A 14188-nucleotide genomic window follows, 5' to 3' on the forward strand; every position below is an offset into this window, starting at 1 on the left:
TCGTTTTGTGACTGAATCTAACGGGTTTGGGTTCATACAATATCATACAATCATTACATCGGGTTGATGCTCGGTTTCTTGGTGATTTCGGCTAGAGAGAGAGAAACTAGAGAGAGAGAGAGCTTAAGTGTGTGTTTTGGGTGGTGAATGGAATATGTGTAAATGAATGGATTAAGGGTTAATTATTATTTATATATTATGGATTATGGGCTTAAGCCCATGGTCTTTTCTATCTTTCTTTTAACCCAAGTCCATAACAAATATTTATTTAACCCAACACAAGCCCGACTCATAATAACTCATAATTTATTTCATTAACCGAAACGAGAAAACGGGATGTTACACAACAACTTTTTTTCCATTCGCGTTTTATACAAATTTTTAATTTTTTAATGAATCATAATAAATGGTTTATTTTCTAGAGGTTTTAATATTAATATGATAATTACTAGTAATACAGCCTGTACGTTGCGGAAGGGTGACTTTTTCATATTATCCGAAGAGCTAAATCACATGGTGCATTACCTTTGGTACACTTTGCTTAGCCCAACATATTTGGATGGTTTTGATGCCATAACTTGGTCCACGTGAGCAAGCGTGAGGCAATTTTCAACCAAAATTTGATGGCTTGGAACCATTTTGTTTCCGTATCAATTGTTGACTTGTATTTGAAACTGTATTCTTTTATCTTTTATCAACATCCTAATATGCTAACATATTCACCAAGGGATTGTTGTCATCTTTGTTTACCAGTTTTCTATTTCTTACTCTAATCAAACTATGGAGGTACTGACATTGTGATTACACTGTTGTAAAGTAAGGTTAAACCACTTAGAAAAGGTACTCTCGGTCACCATATGTGTTCTTATTCATTGTTTATTGCAGTGGCACAAAATACAAACAATTTAAGTTATAATAGTGGAAGAGCCAGCGCGTTACAGTGAGGATATTAAGGGAATTCGGTCGGTAAGAGTTTGTGGAGACGACGAATTAAGTCATAGATTTATAGAGAATTGTATATGTTTTGTCTTAGCTTTGCCTTTGAACCTTAGGGTGTTAGCAATGCTCCCAAACCCGTCCCACATATCAAACCATTTTTCACCACTTTTTCACGCTACCTCTCATTCATGTTAGCGCCACATCAATTAATCTCACAACAATCCCAAACCATTACAACCATCCCAATCCATTTTTCAGCAATTTTGTTTCTAAATTAAATATATTGTCTTTAAATTAAAAGCATGAATATAATAAAATTAAAAATAACATTCCACTAGTAAAATAAATTACAAGACTTAACAAAATAAAAAAAAACATAAATAAAATAAACAAGTCCTAAGATATAAAAATAAAAATAAACTAAATGTCGATAAGCCATCCCAACGTCTACAAACTCTTGTTTTTCTTCTAAAAACTGTATATCATATACTAGCATGAAATCCAAAATCCGTTTTCCTTTGTTGGGCTAGCAACGACCATTGATGTTCTTCCATCGTGATTTGATGGGCTCGGTTTTTCACAATATTACTTTTGTAACAACTGCCAATTTTCATGTTAACTCCGTTAATTAAACCCAGTTAAATCTTGTTGACTATGTCTGTAAACCCAGTTAGTTATGTTAACTACGTTAATGAACTCTCATGAATGTAGTGTCATGTATGCATATATTGAGTCAGTCGTGTCGTTGGTGACCTAAGTAAGAGTAACTAGTTGTTGGTAACTAGAATAATAAATTTGACACACATGTTATAGTAAACATGGTATGTTACATGTATAATATATTATGTGTATAATATTGTTACATGCTTAATATGTTACATGACTAGTTGTTATATGCTTATGTGATATTATAAGAAAGTTGGGTAATTAAAATGATACAATATATGGTGTGTTACATGTTATTTAGCTAGGTGAACTATTAAACTTTAAACTAAAAAAATACTTAGACAATGTTTTTAAAAGTTGTAACATGTCACACATGAAATGAAATAAAATTATCTAAGGTTGGATTCATTTAATGAAGACTTAATGATTGTGCTATTATCAAAGGAGGTTACAACCTTTTTTTTCACTTGCTCTCTCTTTGGCCGTCCACCACACCCACACACACATACACTTTTCATTTTTTTTCTACAATTTTCTCTCAAGATCATACACACACACTCAAGCACTTTTGGTGATTTTTGGAAGCAAGGGTGTTGAATCTTTGGATCAAGCAATGGGTAAACATGATTAGTACATGTCTTTATTTATGTTTTTGATTTTGATTTATGGGATTAGTGTAACATTTGCCAAAAATTTTCGCTAATAAATCATGTTTAACAATAAAATTTTGTCATTATGAGAAAAAAAATTTTCTTTATTAGTGATCTATATGTTTCAAAGTCAACAAAAAGTGTAAAAATCGCCACATAACGAATCTGACGTGGAATGACCCCGGGTAACAAGTCAGAAAGTAAATAATTCATTAAAGGGGTTAAATAATCTCGAAAAATTAAATTATTTATTAAAGTAGTCAAGATAATATATAAACTTAATTTTAGAAGATTCGAATCTCGAAAATTAGAAAATAAGTAACCAAAAGCCATTAGAGGACATTGTAAGAGCCCGACATCAAGTTTTTCAGAAAACTAAGTTATTAGGCAGACATTGACTGTAATCTAGTTTCGCTCAAATTCTGATAAAAATTATCGAAAACGGACTTCGTTGGACTAGATAAATTACACTTTACGTTAAACCTTATTACCTAAATTATACAAAATATATTAATATCTACCAACCCTTACCCCCCCCCCCACCCTTAGCCGTCCACTTTCCCACTCCCCCTCTCTTGACAACTCACCTCTACTCATCCTCCGTGCAAACATCAACATCACCATACCTAAACACTAGACCTATGTGTTGTGTTAACCAAAATATCACACAACAACCTACTACTTACATCATCACCCTACTCCCTCTTCTCTCTCTATATATATCGATTCCCACCATCACCAGTCCACCATCATCTTCAAAATTTATATAATCAAACACCCACCCACATGCATACACAATCCATGGAAAATCTTACAATACTAATAAACAAAAATAATGATGCCTATGTGTCCTAACCACAATCATTCTTAGATTAAAATTCCATACTAATCTTCTAATCTCTCTTTTCCTTAATCCATGCTATCCATGGGTCATTGGTGAAAATGGTTTGACCCATGAGTTACATCTCAAGATATAATGCATACATTAATGACTATTTACAATAATATAAAACCTAAAACATAATTTTGCTCAATGTATACATTACTTTTTATTAAAAATGTCAACACATGTTTAACAATAAGGACTCGTGAATTTAGTTTGAATTATGCGAGACTTCTCACTTCATATATACAAATTTTTAATTATTCTGTTTAATTTAAATTTCTAATTAATGTGATTATTAATTTTGTATCTCTAATTTAATATCCTAAACGAGTCATACTAAAAAAAATTTAAGCATTAAAACAATGATCAGTTGTACCTAAAGAAATTTGGAAACCTGTAATTGTAATTCGGATTTTTTTCTAAAAAGTTATAAAACCGAATTCTTTGTTTTTTGGAAACTGTAAAATTTTGTTTTGTTATTTCATAAACATTTATTACATAATCAATTTTAACAAAACAAATCTTATGTTACTCTACTAATCAAAAAAGTGTTGATGCTTAGGTGTCAAGCCTACATTCACTCATAGCTTAATTTTTCATTATAATTCCTAATATCTCATCCATTTATCCTAATTATCCATAGTCAAAACCATTTTATCAATTGGGTTATAGCATAGTTAGATGAATTTTATTAACTACTTAAAGGTGTATAAATGTCACGTTTATAATCACCATTCAAGAAGAATTGATGCTAAATATAATCAATTATTGGGTTGGTTGTGATTTTTCAACATCGCATAAAGTATATATTTAGATGTGCATATATGTAATCTGATGACATTATACTCAAGATTATTGTCTATATGCACATTGATCATCATCTTTTAAACATTGTTACACGAAAAATTACATTAGTTTCATATTATCCACCATGTGTAGTACACACAATGAAACATGAAGAAGATACATTTAATAAGTCATGAAACGTGAAAATTTTATAATTCATAAATCGTATACTTTGTCTAATACATTAATTTACATGGTAAATGAGAAATTAAAGTGATGATTACAAATTCAAAAACACTTCTTTGTATACAAAATTTGTATCATATGTTGCGTTTAATATGAAGACACCTTTCGGACATGCAATCCTATTACCAAATTGTGTTTGTCGCATTTTGAACTACAATTGTATCACATGTTTCGTTCTGATTTGACATGAGGCAATCATCGAATACGTATGGGTCATTTTAAAAAAATGGTGACTTTGGTTCATTTCAAAACAACTTCAATAAAAACTAATATAGCCTCAAAGGCTTGTGGAGGACCTTGCATTTAAAGCAACTCGGTTTATCATCACCAATGAATCTTTTAGATTTTATATGGTATGTTAAGCTACACGTAATATCAATCATGAGAAGTATTTTAAGAATCACAATTAAATTATCATACATGATTTACACCTTTCATTTTGTTTATTTTTTTAAATAACAGAATTTATTTATTTTTGTCATTTGACAAATCCCGTGTAATACACGGGTTCAAAAGCTAGTTAATTAATATAGAAGATCAAGTAAACTAGGAAGGAGCTTAGGAAGGAAAAACCACCACATTCTCAACACTTTCATCATCACTCTATCAAAAACCCAAGTAAGTAGAGATTGTAATTAAATTTTTATGATTCCATAAGCTAGATTTGATGTTCATGGGTTGGGATTTGGGTTGAAGGACTGATTATAATGGGTTTGGGTGTATGTGTGTGTGAACCGTGCATGTGTATGTATGTGCATGTGTGTGCCGTGAATGTGTGTATGTATGTGGGTGGAAGCATTAAACTCACTCATGCATACATACATTCACCATAAAAGTTGATTAGAAATAATTTTTGGACTCTAAGCAAAATCATGAATAATAAGATGTTTAGAAATTGATATTAATGAGAGGTTGTTGATTTGATGAGATTTTGATTAATTGGAAAAGTTTGAGTCATAAAATGGATAATGATTGATTTAAAGATTGAACCACCAAATTTATAAAATTAAAAGATGAAACTTGAACATTGTTAAACTTGCTAGATTTCTAAATAAGGAAACTTTAGTTGTTAACTTGTAAGAATTTTGACAAATAATTTTTTGTGATATGAAACTTTGATTGGAATGGTTGAAATGGATGATTAATTGATAGGATGCATGTTATAAATTCATGGAATAATATGCTAAAAGAATAAGCAAACTAACTAGTCTCGTTGTCAGTTTCTAATTTTAGAAATTTTAATATTTATTCAATATGAAAATTGAAAATTTGTTAATATTTTTGAATAATTGACTTAATTGGATGAATAATGAGTAGGATGCATGTTAGAAATTCATACAAACTTGAATTATGATCCAAAAACTTAAATACATGAATTGCTTGATATATATTTACTAGGAATGGAAACTTTGGAAAAGCAAATACCAAGAGATTAAAACTTGAATAGAATCATAAGATGCATAAAATCTAGATCAAACTATTTGAATGAGATAAACAAGTTGCTATTTGATAATACTTGTAAAGATTGTGATTAAAAAGGGTAACAAGAGTTGTAAATTACTAAAGTAAGAAACCTGGTCAAATGAACACATAGGAAATTATGGAATATATGAACTTGATGATTTGAATAATTTGTTGAGATCTGGAAATATAGGACAAATTATGGTGTATAATGTGTATAATTAGTGCATAGGATGTTTGGTTAGAAATTTCTAACTCTAGTTTACTTGCCGGTAACTTTAACGGTCGAAAAACCGACTTTCTAACGTAAACCGACACCACGGTTAGGGACTGTTTTAGAACAGCCCCTAAAGTGGTATAACTCTCATATATAACATAGGTTGATATGTGATAAAAGGACAAAATGACTAGACTTGGTCTTAGACGGCTCGTGTCGGAAAAACCGACACGAAAACGTCAAAAGTTGCTAAATTAAGAAAATATTAACAAAAATGAAAAATGACATGTTTTTATAAAATAATTTATAAAACTTAATTAATATATGTAACAAGTGTTTCCCAAGTCCTAAAAGCTACATTTTACACGAAATACCGGTCGACTCATTTTTGAACCCGAAACCGACAAAAACCGACGAAACTGACATGAATTATTAAAAATAAATAAATTAATATTTTCTTAAACTTTGCAGCAACTAAAACTCTAATATTTAATATAATTATATATTATCTTTATTTATTAATTAAATTATTTAATAAACAATAATCGACGAAAAACCGAACCATACGTGTGTTAAACTGTTAGGACTCTAATTGCTTGCATGCTTGTGTGGACATTAGAGTAGGGATAATAAGTTAAATAATTTTTATAAACTAAGACTCAAACAAAGTTTTATTAACAAAACGTGTACTAATATAGGACATGCGTATTTTGGAGAAAAGGACTTCAAACCGTGAGTTTCTCTATCGAACCCCCTAGTTTTTAAATGGAATCGTTTTTAAATGTTTTTATAATTTTTTTCGGGGAAAAGCATATTCTTTATTACATATTGATTTCATTGATATTTTTAAAGGCATTTTATTTTACAAACTGTGTCAAACGCGGGATGAGTCTAGTTGGCTAAATAACAATTAACCCTAGAAAGGGGCACATAAATATGGGTCGATCTATCGGGGTGAAGCACCCTACTTTCATCGCGTTGGGTTAAAAGTGGGTGTATTTTGAGTCTGGTATGTATCAGGTTATCAACTATGATAGTCATACATAATGTTGTATTCTTTGCTCGTCTACAACCGCACAATTTGTTTAAGAAGTAAAATGCCTATTATTGTGATGTAATGATGGTAGATCATTACACACGGGTTTGTGCTATAACAGCGGTAAACCATTATACACGGGATGCTCTTAATATCATTCGGGGTGTAGTGACGATTATACAAAATGATCCTTTGGTGATTTAGGATCATAGAGATACAAAAATCATGATTGTTGTAAGTTTTGATTTGGATCTGCTTGTTGACAGATTTTGTGATCTAGATTGTTAGTTGTATAACTTGTTGATACGATAGTATTTTGATTGATTCTTGATTCTACGGTTAAGTACTTTGAGTCTAGTTTTCAAAAAGTCAAAAATCATAATTTTTGGACTCTGTTTGGCTACTGTTTATGAATTTACAAAATCAGATATCAATTCTGGTTGAACAGATAATTTTCTGGTCTATCTTGTAAAGAGTATAACTTGTTATTGAAAATGGATATTTGAGTGATTCCACTTCTGGAGTGTTATATATTGAGTTATGAAACAAATCCAATTGGTCTTTCATTTATTGGATATATATGGAAGTTTTGACAAATATTTACTTTCTATTGCGTAGATATAGTAGCTGAAGGTAGGTTGCTATAGTATATGAATTTTCATAATTGTTGTGAATGTTGAAAAATTACAAGAAAATTTCTGGTGGTACCTAATACTTTATAGTCTCGGTGGAAATTGTTTTATAATTTATTTCCAAGATTTAGTTGGTTAGAAAAATTGACCTTGGTGATTAGGAATCTGTCCAAATTTGTCTAGCTTGCTGTTTTGGTAAAATAGTTATAGTTTGTGCAAAGATTGTTGTGTTAACTTGGAATTTGACTTTGTTGGTCAACTAGAAACCATTTGACTACATGTTTATCTTACTTATGATTTATAAATATTGATTTAGTTATAGTACTTCATGAAAAGTGGCTAAGTGCAAGTTACATGATTGATTGATAAATCGAGATTAAGGATATTATACGACTAGGCTAAGTCTAGATAATTGGTCAAAAGTCACCAACGGGTCGTCGGTCAATATTTTGGGTCAAAGGTCAATATTTTGGTCAACTAGTTAATATTTTGGTCAACGGTCAACAAAACTCGAACTTTAGTCTTCGTTCATCGAGACTTGAACTTTTCAGTCAACGGTCAACGACTTGGAACTTTTTGGTCAAAGTCAATGAAAAGTCAAACTTTGGTCAAACTTCTAATAAACAATGGGATTGTTTGGATACTAAGGGTTCTAGGGATCGCTTAGCAAATATTTATAGTGCTTGTATGATTTAGGCACTAGAACAACTTTGACTTAAGCAGTTGACTTTCATTTGAACCGCATTCGAGGTGAGTTTCACTGCCTCTCTTTTTACTTACTCCTTTTGGGGGAGAAGCATGCATACAAAACTTTTTGGATATTGTAGACTTTGTTAATAACTCATGTGTACATAGTGAACTTAAACTGAAGTCCCCCATATACATTGGACCACTAACAATTGTACATTGTCTGAGTAATGAAAGGTAGTACTACTGGGTTTGACGAACCCTTTTGGGGCTCTCGGGAGAGGGAGTCGCCGGGTGTCTTCATTTACTAGAAACACAATATGCACTAGTCGTATTAGACTCCGTGGGTGGCAACAAACTAAAAGTCAGCCTCGGTCACAATGAAACTTACACTAATGTAACATGATTACTAGCCTAATTAACTAGTGGTATTACTAATGCATACATTATCCATACTTTATCCTATCCATTACAATGTTTACTTACTTATTGGTTTGTTTGACAAACTTGTTTTAAACTCAAACATGTGAACTCACCAATCGTTGTGTTGACCCGTTTTAGCATGTCTTTCTCAGGTCGCTAAAATCAAGTGCACGGATAGGAGTTGCATTCATGGTCACTCATAAACATTGCATCCTAACTTGGAACTTTTTAATTAATAATGTTATGGCTTGCGCGTGTTTTGCGCCTTAGACTGTTTGCTTTTTTTTAGGGATTTATTTTTCCCGCTATGTTACGCTTCCGCATCTTAAAACAATATACATTAACTCTGAAATGGTTTTCCCAAATATGGGACAATAAAGTCTTTTAAAACATTTAGACGTTGTTTGGTGTAACTAACGACTGAGATCCTGGTTTGTTACGCGCCTCGCGGTAAAACCCCGCACGTGGAAATTGAGGGTGTGACAACTTTCGTCAAGCTTGGCGGACCTTTCATTGTGATAAACCATGAAGTCGGTAATCACTAATAACAAATCCTGATCGCTTGACAGCGTAGCTCGTTTATCCTTACGGGTCGGTCTTTCAGGCTTGCGTGGATTTTATTCATATTTTGTTATTTTGTTACATGGTTTGTTCCAAATGTGTATTGGTTTGACATGTTGAAATTGACTTAGAGAGTTTTGTGAGTTTGTTTATGCATGATATTATAGGGAAGATTATATATATGCAAAAGGGTCAAGATAATAGAAATAACACATGTATTTGAAGGCAGTTTGATCGGAGGTATTAAGAGAATGGAAGAGTGTGAACTTGAATCCAAATTTGAAGATGTGGTTTCAAACATCAAAGAGAGATATTGTGGTTGCACCCTTATTATACTTATAGATGCTTTGATTGATCTATGTTTGTGTGTTTGATTACTTAAAATAGGTACAAGAAACCATTTAAAGATAGTGAAATTTTGTAGTAATTTATAGTAATCACACCATATTTAAGTATTGAAATATTTTCATGTTGTTGCTCTACTGAATCTGTATAGACGAAATCAACTGTTGTTTAGGCTAAGTACTTTACATAAACAAATAAAATTAAAATATGCCAAATGATCCATTTTGACTTTTTAAAGTCAAAGTTCAGTTTATTACACGTAAACTGTTTGAACAAAATTTAGTTTATTGCTTTTAAATCCCTCACATGTGTTACATTGGCAGTTGGCCTTTTTTCGACCAAACAACGCAACTGGACTTTAACTTTGGCAACTGCATAAAATGAACACTTCTTTTCGTACCGGGTTAAACTACTAGGACCCCCTTCATGTATATATTTTTTTTATTTACTATTTCGTTACGACAAACTTTGTAGTTAGTTTTCAATGGAAGTTGTTAGTGTGAATTAATATATTAATTTGTTAGTAAATTATATATAAATATATTAATCAATGAATGTTGTAGTATTTGGTTGGGAAGTAGTTTGAGATTAGTTCAAAATATTACATATTATACATTACGTAATTAGTACGTGTTGGTTGTCACTCCATTTGCATGATCAATGAATGAGCTAGTGCATGGATATGGGATTGCATGTCACCCTCTTGCACTTCCTCTTCTACTCTCACAAATTTATCCCATATTTTACAAGACATGCAACTCCAGAAGAATAACAAACTAATAACAAGCTGTACCTAGCTAGCTAGCTACCATCAACACAAGACAACTTCCATAACAGAAACAAACACCTTATTTCATCAACGTAGACGACGATCATGTTGTCCGTTAAATTAGCAGCTCAGAAACCCGAAACACATCCTCCTCCACCTCCATCTCCACCGCCACTCGCGGTTTCTTCTTCTCCTTCTACTTGCATTAATAATAATAATAATAATAATAATCATAAACAAAATGATTCTGAGGTTGTGTTTAGATCCAAGTTACCAGACTTGCCTTACATCCCAAACAACATGCCCCTTCACTCCTACTGCTTCCAAAATGTTTCGCGATTCTCAGACCGGCCCTGTCTAGTTGTCGGCTCCACCGGTACCACATACTCCTTCTCCCAGACATATATTCTCTCTCGCAGGATTGCCAAAGGCTTGCTCAGGCTAGGTATTTCAAAAGGTGACGTTATCATGCTCCTCCTTCAAAACTGCGCTGAATTCGCCTTAACCTTCATCGCCGCTTCCATGATTGGCGCCATCACTACTGCGGCAAATCCATTTTGCACTGCTGGAGAGATATTCAAGCAGTTCACTGCTTCAAGCGCCAAGATAATAATCACCCAAGCTCAGTACGTGGACAAGCTAATTCGTAATTGTAATTATAACACGGACGACTTTGATTTGATCCCAATCATCACCGTCGATGACCCACCCGTCCAGGACAAGTGCATGCATTTCTCTGTTCTGATTTGCAATGACCTGGATGATGATCATGATGATATTCCCTCTGTCACAATTGATCCAGATGACGCGGTGGCCTTACCATTTTCGTCCGGGACGACAGGGCTGCCAAAAGGTGTGATACTATCGCACAAGAGTTTGATTACTAGTGTGGCTCAGCAAGTAGACGGGGACAACCCGAATTTGTATCTGAAACAAGACGATGTGGTTTTATGCGTGCTCCCGCTTTTCCATATATATTCACTTAATTCAATACTCTTGTGTTCGCTTAGAACTGGAGCCGCGGTGGTGTTGATGCCTAAGTTTGAGATAAGATCACTACTTGAGCATATTCAGAGGTATAGGGTGACTGTGGCCGCGGTAGTGCCTCCTTTGGTGCTGGCTTTGGCTAAGAATCCGATGGTTGGGAGCTACGACTTGAGCTCGATAAGGGTGGTGTTGTCGGGGGCGGCACCGCTTGGGAAGGAGCTGGAAGATGGTCTCAGAGGTAGAGTCCCCCAGGCAATTTTCGGTCAGGTTAGTTGCCCAATTTATTAATTTATTTATTCAAATATATATATATATATATAGAGAGAGAGAGAGAGTTTGGATCATACAAATTAAATTAATGTGCTAACTGTGTGAATTAAGTAGTGTAATTATATATATAACATAGTGTAATTACAGCATAGTGTAGTATTTGGTTGGGAAGTAGTTTCAGATTAGTTCAAATATTATTTGCATGATTGATGAATGAGTGCAGGGATATGGGATGACAGAAGCAGGGCCTGTGTTGTCAATGAGTGCAGCGTTTGCGAAACAACCTTTGCCTACCAAGTCGGGATCTTGTGGGATTGTTGTTAGGAATGCTGAGCTCAAGGTGATCGACCCCTACACTCGTTGCTCCCTCGGATATAACCAGCCTGGTGAGATATGTATCCGTGGGCCTCAGATCATGAAAGGATACTTGAATGATGCCATGTCCACAGCTGCAACTATAGACCAACTAGGCTGGCTTCACACTGGTGATATTGGCTATGTTGACGACGACGATGAAGTTTTCATTGTAGATCGAGTTAAAGAGCTCATCAAGTTCAAAGGTTTCCAGGTACCAACCAGCTAGCTACCTACATTATATATATGTGCAGCTAGCTAGCTTTTAAATATCAACTCCACAGGTGCCACCAGCTGAACTAGAGGCGCTTCTAGTGAGCCATCCTTGTATTGCGGATGCTGCTGTTGTCCCGTAAGTAGTTTGAACATATACAATAATAATGAAATGAACGTCAGTATTAATTAATTAGTTAGTACGTAGCAGGCAAAAAGATGTTGCTGCTGGGGAGGTACCCGTTGCGTTTGTACTGCTGTCGACTGGGATGGAGCTAAGTGAAGAAGCGGTTAAAGATTACATTGCGAAACAGGTGGTTTTCTACAAGAAACTGCACAAGGTGTACTTTGTCACCTCCATACCCAAATCTGCATCAGGGAAGATTCTAAGAAAAGACCTTAGAGCCAAACTCCCATCCACATGATGCACTCTTTAATTAATATATGTTTGTGGTTTATTAATACCAGCTTAATTATTGTATTAATAATAAGTATACATACGGCCTTCCACAACTGATCAATTTCGGTTACCAAATACAAAATCATGCAATTTACATTCGATATGTCTCTCTTATCTTGTAAGTTTGGTTGTGATGTTTTCAACTAATGTATTATTAGATTTTAGTAATTAAAAACTTATAACATTAGCTAGCTAGGTATCCGTAGATGTTGTAATCAGTGGAATCTGTTCTGTTCAAGACGATAATGGTATTAACTATGAACATAACTTGAATTATTATACCGTAGTTACAAAATATTAAGGTTTCTTCTATATAATATGGTTGCAATATATGGTTGGAGGCTGATATGATAGCCTAATGATGACATAATTATACGGAACCAATGGAATCCAACAGAGGAGCTGCTGACGGATTGCTCACCAGTTGTTGAAGATTCGAAACGAGACATTGTGGCTCGGATATCGGCTATCGAAGCTCAGATTCAATCAAATAAAGATTCCTCTTCTGTTAGTGTTAACGGAAGGTCATGGCTTGACTCCGGATATGATGTGGTAAACAATCTGCACAGACAGGTATGTTAATATAGTCTTCCATAGTAGTATAGTATGGTATAACTCTTTTAATTTTCGTAACTGTTAGTTTTCTAGCTTGAATTCCATTACTGTTAATTTTCTAGATACGACATTGTAATAGATGCGATATGTTGTGTTTTACCAGGAAAGGCGTGTTTCTTTTAAGATTCAATATATTCAAAGGCATATTATTTAAAACTTTTTAAGTTAATTTGACTTGAAATATGTATGCTTGCAACCTCTTGTATCAGGTGCTGCACTGGGTTTGGAAAGACAGGCAAAGATTACAAAATAAGATCCATTTCATAAAAAAACACATTTTGGTGTGTTTTATGGTTTGTGTTTTGTTGGATTCATGCCTTGGTTTTGAGGAGGATATGGAGGGGAGATTGGTGGTTAGAGGAAGAGTGGAGATCGATAGTCGATAACCATTTAAGTCGGTGAAAGATGTTGGTATGTTGTTTGGAGAAAAGGTTTTAGCGGGCGAAATATATGCACACAAGCTAAAAGAGGTTATGCTGAGCTCGTGATAAAATGTTTATTATTAAAGTTTTATTAGTTGATTATGTGTGCTATAAAGTTAAACATGCATGTGTTAGTTTGTAAAGTACAAAATATAGTTTTAAAACATAAGTGTACTTTCTATAATAGATGGGGAGCATTGCAATGGAAGAGACAAAATCAGAACTCAACCAATTTAAGTCAACAAGGGGCCATCCATCGACCCTGAGATAGAAGAGATAAAATTTATCCAAAATCCAAAGCTAACTTGCGTGAAGCCGGCTATAGACAGATATGATAACGCGTTTGAATTGTTACAAGGCGATCAGGTCAATTTGAAACTCGTATGCCAACGGAAGTGATTCTTGAAGTACCAAAGATGCAAGATAGAAGTCCTTCGATCTTGATCAGGAAAACTAAAAAAAAAGCGCTAATTTCATTACTTAATGGGATTTTCTCAATGTAGTAAAGGTGACAGAGGAAATAATTATAATTATCAACTTCCCAGTTGGAATTTATGATATTA

General features: G+C 33.7%; 1 protein-coding gene across 1 annotated transcript; it reads left to right on the forward strand.

The window, feature by feature from the left end:
• Window positions 1-10409: 10409 nt before the first annotated feature.
• LOC143573697 (4-coumarate--CoA ligase 2-like) lies at window positions 10410-12648 on the forward strand. Its single transcript, XM_077058505.1, has 3 exons — window positions 10410-11558; window positions 11785-12129; window positions 12200-12648. Exons 1-3 carry the CDS (start codon window positions 10410-10412, stop codon window positions 12269-12271), a joined length of 1566 nt encoding a protein of 521 aa, XP_076914620.1. The 3' UTR covers window positions 12272-12648.
• The last annotated feature ends 1540 nt before the right edge of the window (window positions 12649-14188 follow it).

Source organism: Bidens hawaiensis, unplaced genomic scaffold, assembly GCF_021521415.1.
Source record: "Bidens hawaiensis isolate Kalapana, Puna unplaced genomic scaffold, B.hawaiensis_p1.1 tig00026611_1, whole genome shotgun sequence".
NCBI classification, from domain to species: Eukaryota; Viridiplantae; Streptophyta; class Magnoliopsida; order Asterales; family Asteraceae; genus Bidens; species Bidens hawaiensis.

Coding starts and splice junctions, on each gene's coding strand:
- LOC143573697 (XM_077058505.1), top strand. CDS start 10,410: ATGTTGTCCGTTAAATTAGCAGCTCAGAAACCCGAAACACATCCTCCT. Junction 11,559..11,784: donor CCCAGGCAATTTTCGGTCAG/GTTAGTTGCCCA, acceptor GAATGAGTGCAG/GGATATGGGATGACAGAAGC. Junction 12,130..12,199: donor TCAAGTTCAAAGGTTTCCAG/GTACCAACCAGC, acceptor TCAACTCCACAG/GTGCCACCAGCTGAACTAGA.